Consider the following 13,102-nt stretch of genomic DNA (forward strand, 5'->3'; position numbering starts at 1 on the left):
TTTCTGAATAGCAAGTTAACAACAAGTGTCTAAGTTGGGTAAAAAGGAGGAAAGGACTGAGTCCTAACTTCGTATCTTTCCAGACTATAAAATCAAAGGGAGATAATGGTGGTCCTACAGGGTTTTCTCCTGATTTTTTTTCCAGCTCCACCCAGACCCTCCATAGTCCAGTCCTCACCCCTGGGGCTCTGTCTCCACTCTTCAGGCCTTTGCATTGACCTTGTCCAGTGCCTGGCCCTGCTGTCTCTTGTCCTACCTCACCTTCACCTCCCAAGATCTCTAGTTCCTTCCAGACCTAACTCAGACTCACTCTGTGTGTACAGTAGGCCTGTCTTGCATGCACTCACCTTTTAGAGATGACTCATGCCTGGCTGCTCGGAACTGATCTTGTGTGTAGAGGTGCTTCTGTGTAGAGGCTCTGTCTCCTCATGGAAAGCTCCTGGAGGGGGATGGAGGGACTGTTGTGTCGGTTGCCTTTCTCTCTAGCACCTGCCCTGGTGCTGGGCAAATGGTAAGAGCTTAATGCATGCTTGATTACAGGTGAATCCATTCCATATGTTTTGCTGATCAAAATGTACTTTGATTATCTTATACTTTTGAAGTTATTTTAGAAGAAATATTCTTTAAGTGTCTTAGAATCTTTTTTCATGTTTGTACATAGATGAGGAAAACCTTATAGAACTGCCATGTAATTTTTAAGACCATTTTTTGCCTACAAAATGATTGAACACTTGTATGCCAAGCATAAATGGAAGATAAACCAGAGTTTGCCTCTCTGAACAGTAAGATACGCTAGGAAGCGTGGGGTGCTGGGCTGAGGAGCTTTGAGTTGAGTCAGAGCCGTGGTGGTGAATTCCAGCTCAGCACTGTGGGACCTTTGCTCCCTCCTGAGCCAAGCCACCTGACCTTGGTGGGCTTGCGTTCCTTCAGCTACGAAGTGAGGAGTCCCTTTGAGCTCTGAACCCTGGATCCTGAACAGATAATAAGGACTTAGTGAAATTTTATTGTGCTCTCCAGGACAGAAAATGTAAAGTAAACAATGTTTATTTCTTTTTGTCTTCCTAGAAAAAGTTAGAGAAATTCAAGAAAAACTAGATGCTTTCATTGAAGCCCTGCACCAGGAGAAGTAAATGTGAGTAAAAGATGTCTCTGAGCTGTTACTCCCCCGGTATTGGATGGGAACTGGCTTGAATCATGCTCTGCCCTCTTGGCGGGCTCCCTTTGGCTTTTCAGGCAGAGACGCTGGTGATGCTAATGGCAAGAGCCTTTGAAATGGGGTGGAGGTGGGAGTGTGTGTGTGTCTGTCTGTCTGTCTTAGTCTCTTGGGCTTGCTCTGAGGGTCAGGAGTCCTACATTATAGGGATGTGGCACATACCTCACACAGCTTAGCTGGAAGTCCCATCTGTTGCTTTCAGATTCTAGGGGGAAAGTGCATGTAGTGTTTTGAACATTTTTTCATTTTATGATGGGAATGGCAGGGCAGCAGACACAGGCTAGCCATTACAACAGGGACACTGGCCAGTCCTAGGAGCCAAGGACCCACACGATGGCTGAGGCCCCCAAGCAAAACCTTCAGGGCCATCACACAATGTGGGGAATGACCATAGTTTGTGTGCTTTAGCAAAGCTGGAAGAGTAGGATGTGGTGGTGGTGCTGGGCTGGCAGGTGGGATCTCCCCTCGTCAGGCCCCCATTGGCACCTGAGCCTCAAGCTCCCCATGGACAGCAGGCACCAGACCAGACACGCAACCGTGGGGCTGCAGGCAGCGCCTCATGGGCTTTACCTCCAGTAAGGCCTGGCTGTTACCAGGGATGTTCCTAACTTCAGATGTTCTACCTCTAACAGAACAGAATCCCTCCCAGCAACAGCTGCCTCTAAATCTGGTGAACAAAGAAAACGCTTCTCAGTCTTCAGTGCAGCCTTCCTCCTCAGAGAGCCTCCCATGGGAACACCTCGTCCAGGACGCAAGCATTCGACTCTCGGTGGGGCCTCTTTAGTAACAGCACCTCATGTTTATGTGGTTGAAGTGACAGCGTGGAGCACAACATTGGCCGCGGTATCCTGTGCGGTTCTTATTTTGTTTTTAGGCACAGGGTCTTCTCATACAGACTGGTTTTATCTGGTAACCATCTCTTTTCCAGAAAGTATTGCTGAGTGTTTGAAATAAAAACCTGGAGCAACACTGTCATTTGTATATAAAATCCTATCCCCCCACAGTCAGCGTCTGGATCTGTGATGTTCTGTCAGAGGATTGGTGGATTTCCCCCATTTGGTTCAAACTCGCCATGTGTCTTTGTTAGGAACTGTGAGCCGGATCAAGTCCAGTGTCCTTAGTATTTGGTTTTATGATCACGTTAGCAGTGACCATGAGAGGAAAAGGTGTCTCTGGCCATTCATGACCTCCCTAGAGTGTAGCTCAGGAGAAGCTGGCCCCTTAGACTCAGCGCTTGCTGGGCTTCTGTCTGTCCAGAGGGAAGTGATGGAAGTAATCCCAAACAATCAGCTGGCTTCTGACTCACCAGTGCCCCTCAAGATGTGGATGGGAATCATCAGCAAGAGGGATTTCTTTCCCTTAAGAGGTACATCAGAGCCTTTGATCGTCACTCTCTAGAGACAGTTAGTGACAGGAATCAGGGACTCAGCCTTCCTCAGCCATGCTTATGGTGTGTCCCACTGAGGAAGGACGACTACTTCTGGTTTCATAGAGGCTTTCTCCTCTGCTTGTTTGCTTCTCTCAATATTCAGCTCTGTTTTTTTGGCTTCTGATAAAAACTCCCGCTTTCCAGTCTGCTTCTTCCAGTCCACTTATGGTTCCTTTTCCCAAAACTCAGTTTCCCAAAATCTTACTAGCCTAGGAATTTTTTCTTCCATATTCAAGTCATTCCTGACCATCTGAGTGAGTGTTTCTCAGTACTGAGGGCCCAACTAGGAAGTCTGAAGAGGGTCTTCACCAGGTTCACAGCAGAGGTTCACAGCAGCGTGGCACATTTCTAGAGTTTGTTAAAGCTTTGGGTTCTGGTAAAGGAACCCCTCAGATGTGCTTTCTCTTTGTGTTGGGAATAAGGGATTCTGTATTCCAGACAGTTTCAGCCTTCACAGAGGTCAGGAGTAGAGCACGCTCAGATCTTCTCTGGATCAGGAGTAGAAAATGCACCTACTCCCACCCCCACCCTCTGTCTGGGAGGCCATCATGTGGATTTGGGGACGGGACATCCTGGTGGCATTTACCTGGGGCCACTCAAGGGTGAAAAAGTGTGTTTAGAATAAAGGGAACCGACACCAAGCCAGACACATCAAGTGTCAGCTGAAAGAGAGAAAGTCAGTGTTCCTTTCTGTGTGTTTGAAAACCCTGCTGCTTTCTGCCTCTGTACTAACCAGAGCCTAAGTAAGCAAAAATTGCTGAAAGGCCCCTGGAGCAGACCAGACAGGTTTCCACACAAATGATGCTGATTCATTTATAACATCTCCGCTAAACCTGATTTGTTTTTCTTTTTTCTTTGAGGGGGTGTGTGGAAACTTGGGTATTTATTGAATGCAGGGGTAATGGAAGGAAAAAAATAAAATTCCATTCAGACCCTTGGAGCTGGGTGTGTTGTGTCTCTGGCCTAAAAAGGAGACATATCTGACATCAGTAAATCCAGGCCTGATTTTGAGGATCCTGCACATCCTTACATTAAAGCTTTCTGTTATCCAAAGTGTAAGAATTTCCAAACAATAAAGTGATGAAGGAAGCTGAATAAGAAGGCCTGAGAACAAAGCCCACTTAGGCCCCTGTTGATTTTAAAAATCAGAATCCTCAAGCCAAATTCAGGAGGAAATGAAACCCTTCCTGTTGCACTGTTGAATAAACTGTGCCTTAGTAAGAGGAGGCAAACAGACTCTCAGCGCCTCAGCTCCCTCCCTGAGGCATTGGCCTCCCAACCCAGGTGAAATAGGGCAGTGCATGAACAACCGAGGATACGTTGGAGGACTTGAGTTTTTATTTTAGGAATTCTGCATATGGAGTTGAGGATATAGCGGCCATCTTGTTCGGTCATTAGCTTTAAATGAAAGTGCTGTAATTTGGGGCTCTTAACATGGTTGGGACAAGGGTAACAGCTCTCTTGGTGCTTTCTGTAGGAGATGAGAAATAGCTGCGTACCTATTGGGCTGGCTCCCACCCTGGCCCTGTATAACCAGACCAGGGCCAGAGTATGCCTTCAGAGTTTGAATTGGACATGCTTTTCAGTTCATGACCAGGGCTGGAGCAGAACCAGCACTCTCACGTGGACTCTTGTCATCAAGGTAGAAGGCCTAGCTTAAACTGTGTTCTGATTACCTTGTATAATAGATGAATAAGGAGGACCCTGATGGAAGAATGCCAGGGAAGGGGAGGGACAGAAGTGAGAAACCCCAGCTGGATTCTCTGCTGGATGTTGACTGTGGAACTGGGCATGTTCTCATGAGGCCTCAGTTTTCCCCATGATTAAAAATGAAATCTGCATCCTCTGAAGTCCTGGACAGCTCCACCAATTCAGAGTGTTTAAGATGTCTTTGAGGAAGTTAGCAGGGCTGAAGTACAGTTGTCACCAGAGAGCTGGCCTGGCATGATGGGTATTATTAAAAAGCCAGAAGACCCAGATTCTTGTCCCACCTCTGGTCCATGTTAGCTGTGTGACCTGAGCCACTTTCTAGGTGAGAAGCTGCAGAGAAAGGGCTGATCTGTAGGGGTCAAGGGGGTTCCCTCAGCAAGGACTTCCCACCAGTCCAGTCCCTGTCCCCCACCAGATTGTTCCATCAGCTTTGTGGTGTGCACTTAACTGAGTCCTTATGAATGCATTTCAACTTCATTGAGCTGCTTTCTTGTATGAAAATTCACAAATTAGATTAACAATCTGTGTTGTCTGAAAGGTAGTGTCTTTCATCAAACCATATGGCAGGCCCACCAAGCGTGTGTGGTATATTATGTTAATACTGCATATGTGTGCATTGTATATTATTAAATGCGTGCGTGCACACAGCGAGTGTAAAGGCTGAGGCTCCCCGGGGTCTGGCCATGGGAAAAGCCGAGTCATTCTCAGCATTAATTAGACTAGTTTACAAGTTCTCCATGTTCGGATAGGAGTTAACAGCAAAACTTCAAGAAAAAATAGACAGTGAGAAAATGAAGATACATGTGACTCTTTCATCTGAGAAAGAGACAAAGGCAACAATCTATGAAGAGCAGACTTCATGAATTTGGGTTTTGTTTACAAAACCATGGCCATGTCAGGCCACTGGGGATAGAGGACATAAACCACCCTGCTCTTGAGGTGCTTACGTGCTGCTAGAGGAGACACAGAATGGCACCCAGAATAATTTCTAGGAAGCACCAACAACTGCGGGGTGGAGGTGAGGATCAGAACTGACTTCCTATACAAATCTTAAGTTGAATCATAGGCCGTTTGGGTTAAGAATTAGTAAATTTGGCTGCTGTTGACTTGTACAACTGAGGGAGGTCATGCAGTACCCCTCTCCATAGAGACCTCTGTGGGATATATTGACTACCTTCAGGAATATGTCTGTGGAGCTTTGAGTTAATGTTGTTCAGATGACGGCCTTGGAACCACTGGCCAGCCCCAGGCTGACCTCACACTGTCATGTTGATAGTATCACAATGTCTGTACATTTTGTTTCTGGCATGAAGATGTTATGATATTTAATAAAATAAGATATTTCATTGCTATCTCTTGAAGAACAGTCCCTTTTTTTTCCTATTAGCATCTTTTGGGGGTTAGAGGAAAGGAATGATTGGGAAGATTGTGCAGGGGGGCATTGGTTCCCTTCTTTCTGTACCCCTTACTTACCACTATTGGGAGAATTCATGAGCTATAAAATTTGTAAAGTATGCCTTAGGTGAGAAGGGTTGGAGTAAGTGACCAGCTATGACACTCACTGTGTTCGTGAATGGTTCGCTACCAGGGTCATGGATCAAAAACACTATTAAGCGTCCACTATGTGCCAGATGCCTATGTTGGGTGCTGGGGGTGCAAATGGAAAATAACTCACATAGTCATAGTCCCCTAGAGGATACAGAGATTTGGACTCTGCTCACTAATACAGTGTTTCCCCCAGTTTGAAGGACCTAATACCCAGACGTGGTGATCCAGCATATTGAGGATTAGTGTGTTGAGTGGATTGATTAGGAGGAGAAAAAAGTGAAGTTCAGTAAATATTTGGACCCATGAAAAGAAGAGAAGAAAAGGGAGTTGTTTCTTAAATTAGGTCATACTTTAGGCAAGCATGGCTATGCCTGCTGGGCTATAGAAGGTGCTACATGGAGGTATAACCCAGTGTCTGTTTCCCCAGCCCGGGTGCTTACAGTTCATTAAATGTGTGGGACTCAAAGGCAGCTGTCCTCCATCCACCAAAGCATCAACTCATCGGAGGGTTACACCCTGCACAGGTGGATGCCCTCCTGCCACGAGCTTCCTGTTCATGTTAAATCTCCCAGAGAGGATCCACCGTGGAGCTGGTAGCCTCGAGGCTCTTTTCTGGGGTGTCTGTACCCAGCTCACCTCCCTTTCCATCCCACAAATCCTTGGTGTCTTTTCCACCATGACTTGCATATGAGTTGTGATAAGACATAGCCAGAAAGATGGGGCAATGTCCCTGCGCTCAAGAATTGCATTTAGGGTTAGGATTAGAACCAACCACAGGTACATCTGTTGCCATGGTCCCCCTCAGTGGTAGGACCAGTGTGTCTTCCTGTCCCCACTTTCTGCCAGCCTGCATTTCCTGGATGATTTCTGTGGTGACATCCGATGTGTGAGGTCTGGTAGACCAACATGCTGATGCCCACTCACATATCTCTCCAAGGTCTTCTGGACCACCAGCAATTTTGTTCTTTGGAGATTGTGTCGATTCAATGCAGCATCCCTGAAGAGATATTCACAATGATGCTAACCCTAGCCCTAACTGGTATGAAGGACAGATTCAGGGGCCAATGGGAACACAGGCAGCTCAGTGACACAGTGGAAAGAGCACAGAGCTTGAGTCAGGAAAACTGGGGTTTGCATCCTCCCTCAGGCACTTCCTAACTGTGTGACCTTGGGCAAGGCACTTAACCTCTGCCTCAGTTACTTCATCTATAAAATGGAGAGTGATCACAGAATCTCCCTTACAGAGTTGTGAGGATCAGATATGTGTAAAGTGCTTTGCAAACCTTAAAGGTAGTATAAATGCTAGCTACTATTATTAACAATGACTAATAATCCTCTATTAGAGAGAAGAGGTCAGAAGTAAGATCAGCATGACCAGGTAGCTGTCTGAATATAGAAAGAATCAAAGGCCAAGTGGAGATTTTAAATGTAGGAGCCGGCATGCACCAAGCCACTGCTGACCACGAGTCAAGACAAGCAGGCCTCACACGAAAGAGGACAACCTAGATTTGAAGAGTGTTGACATGGAGGTGCTGGACAAGCTCAACTTGAAGACCCCAAAGAGAGGTCAAAGCTGGAGACAGAAGGAAGAATCCAGAGAAATGAATCATTTAGTAAAGAGAGTAGTGCAAAGTGTGGGTCCCATTATTAATGGTGCTGTCTTCATGTCATCAGAACAAAGTTCTACAGCGAAGGTGTGCTCCAGCACTTGGTAGCTACATGGCCATAATATCATAGGCTTAGATGTAGGTGGCTCAGTAGGAAAAGTGCCAGATCTGGAGTCAAGAGGACCTGAGTTCAAATCTGGCCTCAGATGCTTTCTAGCTGTGTGACCTTGGGCAAGTTCCTTAACCCTGTCTGCCTCAGTTTCCTCATGTGTAAAATGGGCTGGAGAAGGAAATTACAAACCACTCTAGTATCTTTGCCACGATAAGGTCATGAAAGGTCACAACGGAAATAACGCCAAGAGTGCACACCTTCATTTTGAAGATGAGGAAACTGAGGCAGAGAGGTTGGGTGAGTTACCCAGAATTATACAGGTAGTAAGTGTCTGAGCGGGATTTGACCTCAGGATCACCACCCAATCTACTCCACCAAACCCTTTCAGCTTTGGCATGTGAAATGGGGATCACCCTAGCAGGCTCTGCCCTGCACCGCTTCTCTCACTCTCTGCACTCTTGGTGATCTCCCAGCTCCCATGAGTCCAATGATCATCACTCTGCGATTACCTCCCAGATCTAGGTAGCCAGCCCTAATCTCTCTCCTGACCTGCAGTCTTACATCAACAGGCACTTGATAATAAACTGTAGGGGCTAAAGCTGGACTAGGGATTTCAGTGGCATAGGGGGACTCCTAGGCAAGGAAATATTCTCCTATGAAGGTGAGTGCGCTCTCTGCAGTTTACAGTCCTGAAGACTCCCTCGGATCTTTCCAGAACCACAGAGTGTGTGTGTGAATGTGGTGGGACTTGAACCCAGTCGTTGCTGGCTTTGAGGGCAGCTGATAATAAATAATGCTTATTTATCCCATTGGCAACTGCCTGCTGACCATTTTAAACACATTATGACACAGGTATCTCTGCAGTCCAGCCAAACTGGCCTTGCTGTCACTTATACACCAGGATGGTGACAGCCTCTGGTTTATACCTTCAAGGGAAGGCCTTGAAGATGTTTACATTGGAGAAGACAGTGGAAACACGACAGCCAGCGTCCAGCATTTGTGAGTCCTGTAGATGAGAGATTAGTCCTGGGTGCAAAGCTAGGCATTTCAGAGAGGCAGATTTAGGCTATATGTAAGGAAAACCCTCTTAAGAATGTCTGAAAGCAGCTTCTGAGATGTCCCAGCATGTAGTTACTAGGAGCCTTAAGCAGTGGATGGAGGACCACGTGTGGGGACGTCCTAGCAGAAGCTGGGTCGTGTCCGGGCTGGGCCAGACCAGTGACAGCTCTGAGGTTATGGGAATCTATAAGGCTCCCCAGTAACTCCTTCTGGAGGGCAGCGGCAAAGGTTCTGGTCCCACCGGTGTCAGCAGCATTCTCTCAGTTTTACCTAATGGATTGCGTGCCTCCCCCTCTTCCTTTCCCCCGTGTTTAGGCGGGCGCATGGCACGTAGAAGCCCTTAATAAACGCCCCTTCTCTTGACTTGTCCTGCTCCCCCGCATTTCCCAGTCTACCGAACCCCAGGGGAGTGTTTTACTTCCATTGTCTTTCCTGAACGTCTGTGTAATCAGGCGGCTAGAGCCCGCGTTCTCTTTCTTCGGGTCCCTAATTGTCCCTTTCTCCCCGCCAGGCACCGTATGATTGGCCCCGGCTTTTGATGTGTGGATGCTACGCGTTGGCCGCAACCCGGTCCTCCAGGACCCGTTCTGGTTCACGTGAAAGCCCACCCCCTTTTCTGTGTCCCCAGTGACAGGACGTTACCATACCATTAGCATTTGCAAAGGAGCTGGGCCACTGGCCGTGGGCTGCTCAGTTTGCGGGGCTCTATTATGTGCCGGGGAGCCCGACAAAGGCCTGTCAAGGCCCGAAAGCGAGCGGCCAGCCCCGAACCTCCTCCTGCTTTACAGCTGCCCTTGTTCCCGAGCCGGGCTGCGCTGAATGGCTCTGAGGTAGGTAAATGAATGCAGGGCGTGATCGGAGCCCATTCCTTTCTGACCTCATCCCTGTACCATTTGTTTCCAGGCTTGTACATTGGGCTGCTTTTGTTGTCCATCTTTTTCCTGCAGGTTGGGGAGTTCATGGAGACTTTGTGCAGAGGCAGCTGAGTGCTGGCGGCAGAGTGGGGCCGCCTTGGCAGAGTCCACCCAAGACAGCACGGAGAAGTCAGCCTCTGGCCCCACCCCGGGCCGGGCGTTGGCCCGGTCTTGGGGAAATTCGTGAAAACGGGCGTGCGTGCGGCCGGTGGAGCCTCCGCTTTGTCGTGGGGAGCAGAGAGCCTCAAGAGCCCCTGTCTGATCCCCCCACCCCCAAGCTGGAGTCTCCTCCAACCTTATCCCTTTAGGGTACACCTACACATGTGCATGTTCTCCAGGTGGGCGAAGCACCTCCAGGGCAGGAACTGTTTTCAACACAAAAATGAGGACATCCACAACCATTAACCAGAGTCCAAGGACTTTTTGAGGACTCCTGACCAAGTTTCTGAAAGCACTAAGGTGGTACTTGGCCCTGAGTGTGTTTCCTTCTTTCATGCCATCATAGGTCTAGTTAGGAGGGACCTTAAAGGCCATGGAACAAGATCCTTTCATTTCACAAATGAGAAAATTGAGGCACAGAGAAATTGAGGGACTAACACAGTAAATGTGTGAGACAGGATTGAAATCCACAAGTTCAGACTCCAAGCCAAGAACCCCATCCATTACACAGCCCTGCCCTGCCCTGACTGACCATCTGAGCCAAGTGAGCTCAGACATCATTTGTAGATCTTGCTGGTTTGTCATTCGGGGTCTGGTGAGGCTGGAGCATGTCAAGGCAGAATCTAAGGCCAGAAGCCATATAAAAGAATGTCTCCTAGAAGAAGCATTAGCCTGACCACCTGCTTTCAGGCATCTCTTAGGAACCCAGCAGCTAAGAGAAGGCATCTCTACTCCACAGGGCAGATGGGACATTGTATGAGCACAGGTTCCAAAGTGACCTGGGCCTCTCTTTAGCCCTGGAAAAATCTGTTCAATAGAAAGTAATATTAGATGACTCAGTCTTATTCATTTTCCATTATGTTCTGCAGGACCCCATCACTTTGGAACAGGAAGTTTTCAGAAGAAAAAATTAAAGATATCCATAGTCATATGAAAAAATGCTCTAAATCACTATTGATTAGAGAAATGCAAATCAAAACAACTCTTAGATACCATATCACATTTGTCATATTGGCTAATATGACAAAACAGGAAAATTATAAATACTGGAGAAGATGTGGGAAAATCAGAACTCTAATGCATTGTTGGTGGAGTTGTGAACTGATTCAACCATTCTGGAGAGTAATTTGGAACTATGCCTAAAGAGCTACAAAAATGTGCATACCCTTTTACCCAGCAGTACCACTTCTAGGACTGTATCCCCAAGAGATCATAAAAATGGGAAAGGGTCCCATGTGTACAAAAATATTTATAGCATCCCTCTTTGTGGTGGCCAAGAACTGGAAGTCAAGGGGATGCCCATCAGTTGGGGAATGGCTGAATAAATTATGGTATATGAATGTAATGGAATACTATTGCACTATGAGAAATGATGAACAAGAAGACTTCAGAGAGGCCTGGAAAGACTTATGTGAACTGATGCTGAGTAAAAGGAGCAGAACCAGGAGAAGTTTATACAGAGCAATTTTTCTGGTAGACTTAGTACTTCGTTGCAATGCAAGGACTTAAAAAATTCCCAATGGTCTCTTAAGGCAAAATGCCTTCCACATCCAGAGAAAGAACTATGGAATTCAATCGCAGGATGAAGCAGATCATGTTCTTTTGTATTGTTTGGTTTGTTTTATGATTTCTCCCATTCATTTTAATTCTTCTATGCAACATGACGAAGGTGAAAATGCACTTAATAGGAATGTATGTGTAGAACCTATATAAAATTGTATGCTGTCTCAGGGAGGAAGGGGGGAGGAGGAGGGAAGAAGGGGGAGGGAGGGGGAAAAAATCTAAGTTATATGGAAGTGATTGTAGAACACTGAAAACAAATAAAATAATAAAAATATAAAAATAAATATGCCAGGCCTAGAGGCCTGTGTGGGCTACCCGAGTCTTCTTACCTCACCTCCGAGGTCTTCGGTTGGCCAAAACCGGATGCTCATATGAGAGAAAGGACGTTCCAGAGTCGAACAAGGGTTGAGCTTTATTTCAGGGTCTCGGTTACAAGTGCAGGGGGGTCTTCCTTAGGAGGAAGAGGGGGAGATTTCCTAAGGAGGCTAGGATCTTAAGGGATTGGAAGTAGAAGTACAAGCGGGGAGAGAGGGGGAGGGGAGAGAGGAAAGAAGAGAAGCGGAGCCTACTGTCCTCTTGGCTCCTCACGTGCTAAGAGAGCTTTCAGGCTTCCTCAATCCTACTTAACCTTCAGCCGCATAGTTTGCATCTGAATACCGTGCTGTTAGGTAACTAGGTGTGCCCAGATCCGGGACAATCTCGAGGGCGGGGAGATCTCTCTCCCATCACGTTTCTCACGGGAAGAGGCGGAATTACTCGAGATAGCTCGGTTCACCTCGATCCCCTGCTGTTTCCTGGGGGGGTCTCGTGAGAGCTCTAAGATTTAGAAGCTCCCACCTTTACCTGCCCGAGACTGTCCACACGGAATTGAGCTTCCAATCCCAACATAAATATATTCAAAATAAAAAAAAATCTGTGTACTCTTTGACCCAGCAGTACCACTTCTAGGGCTGTATCCCAAAGAGATCGTACAAATGGGAAAAGGACCCACATGTACAAAAATCTTACAGCAACTCTTTTTGGATGACCAAGGACTGGAAATTGAGGGGATGCCCATCCATTGGAGAATGGCTGAACAAGTTGTGGTCTATGAATGGAATAGAAATGATTAACAGGCAGACTTCAGAAAAACCTGGAAAGACTTCCATGAACAGATGCTGAGGGAACTGAGTAGAACCAGGAGAACATTGGACAGTTATGGTCACATTGTGTGACAGTTCGCTTTGATAGACTTAGCTCTTCTCAGCAATGCGAGGATCTAGGACAACTCCAAAAGACTCATGATGGAAAATATTATTCACTTCCAGAGAAAGAACTGTGGAGTCTGAACGCAGATCGAAGCAGACTATTTGCTCTCTTTCTTTTTTTGTTTTCTTTTGTTTCTTCTTTCTTGTAGTTCATTCTATTGGTTATAATTCTTCTTGGAAACATGACTATTGTGAAAATATGTTTAATATGAATGTATATGTAGAGCCTATATCACCTTGCACTCTTTCTTGGAGAGGAGGACAGAAAGGGAGTGGGAGAAAATTTAGAACTCAAAAGCTTTGTGAAACTGAATGTTGTAAACTAAAAAAGTGAATAAATGCTTTAAAAAAGACTCCACCTCTTTGTGCCGCTGTGATCACAGGTTTGGGGGTATCCAGCTTAGTGCAACAGTAGGGCATACAGCCTGCCAGTGTGGCCCTGATAGAATGAGCTTAACTCCAAGAGGACAGTGTGTTCCTGCAAGAGAGATTGCCTATTATCATTCCATAAAAAATAAAAATTAGAAGTAACTTTGAGAGT

General features: G+C 46.6%; 1 protein-coding gene across 4 annotated transcripts in view; it reads left to right on the forward strand.

Moving 5' to 3' along the window:
* Window positions 1–2,182, forward strand: part of OPA1 (OPA1 mitochondrial dynamin like GTPase) — a 64,535-nt gene extending 62,353 nt beyond the window's left edge. For all 4 annotated transcript variants that reach the window (XM_072618888.1, XM_072618885.1, XM_072618887.1 and 1 more), the window contains 2 exons: window positions 1,066–1,132; window positions 1,846–2,182. In XM_072618888.1, coding sequence (XP_072474989.1) covers window positions 1,066–1,130 — 65 coding nt within the window. In that variant the 3' untranslated portion in view covers window positions 1,131–1,132; window positions 1,846–2,182. The remainder of the gene's footprint in view (window positions 1–1,065; window positions 1,133–1,845) is intronic.
* The last annotated feature ends 10,920 nt before the right edge of the window (window positions 2,183–13,102 follow it).

This window comes from Notamacropus eugenii, chromosome 6 (assembly GCF_028372415.1).
Source record: "Notamacropus eugenii isolate mMacEug1 chromosome 6, mMacEug1.pri_v2, whole genome shotgun sequence".
In the NCBI taxonomy this organism is placed as follows: domain Eukaryota; kingdom Metazoa; phylum Chordata; class Mammalia; order Diprotodontia; family Macropodidae; genus Notamacropus; species Notamacropus eugenii.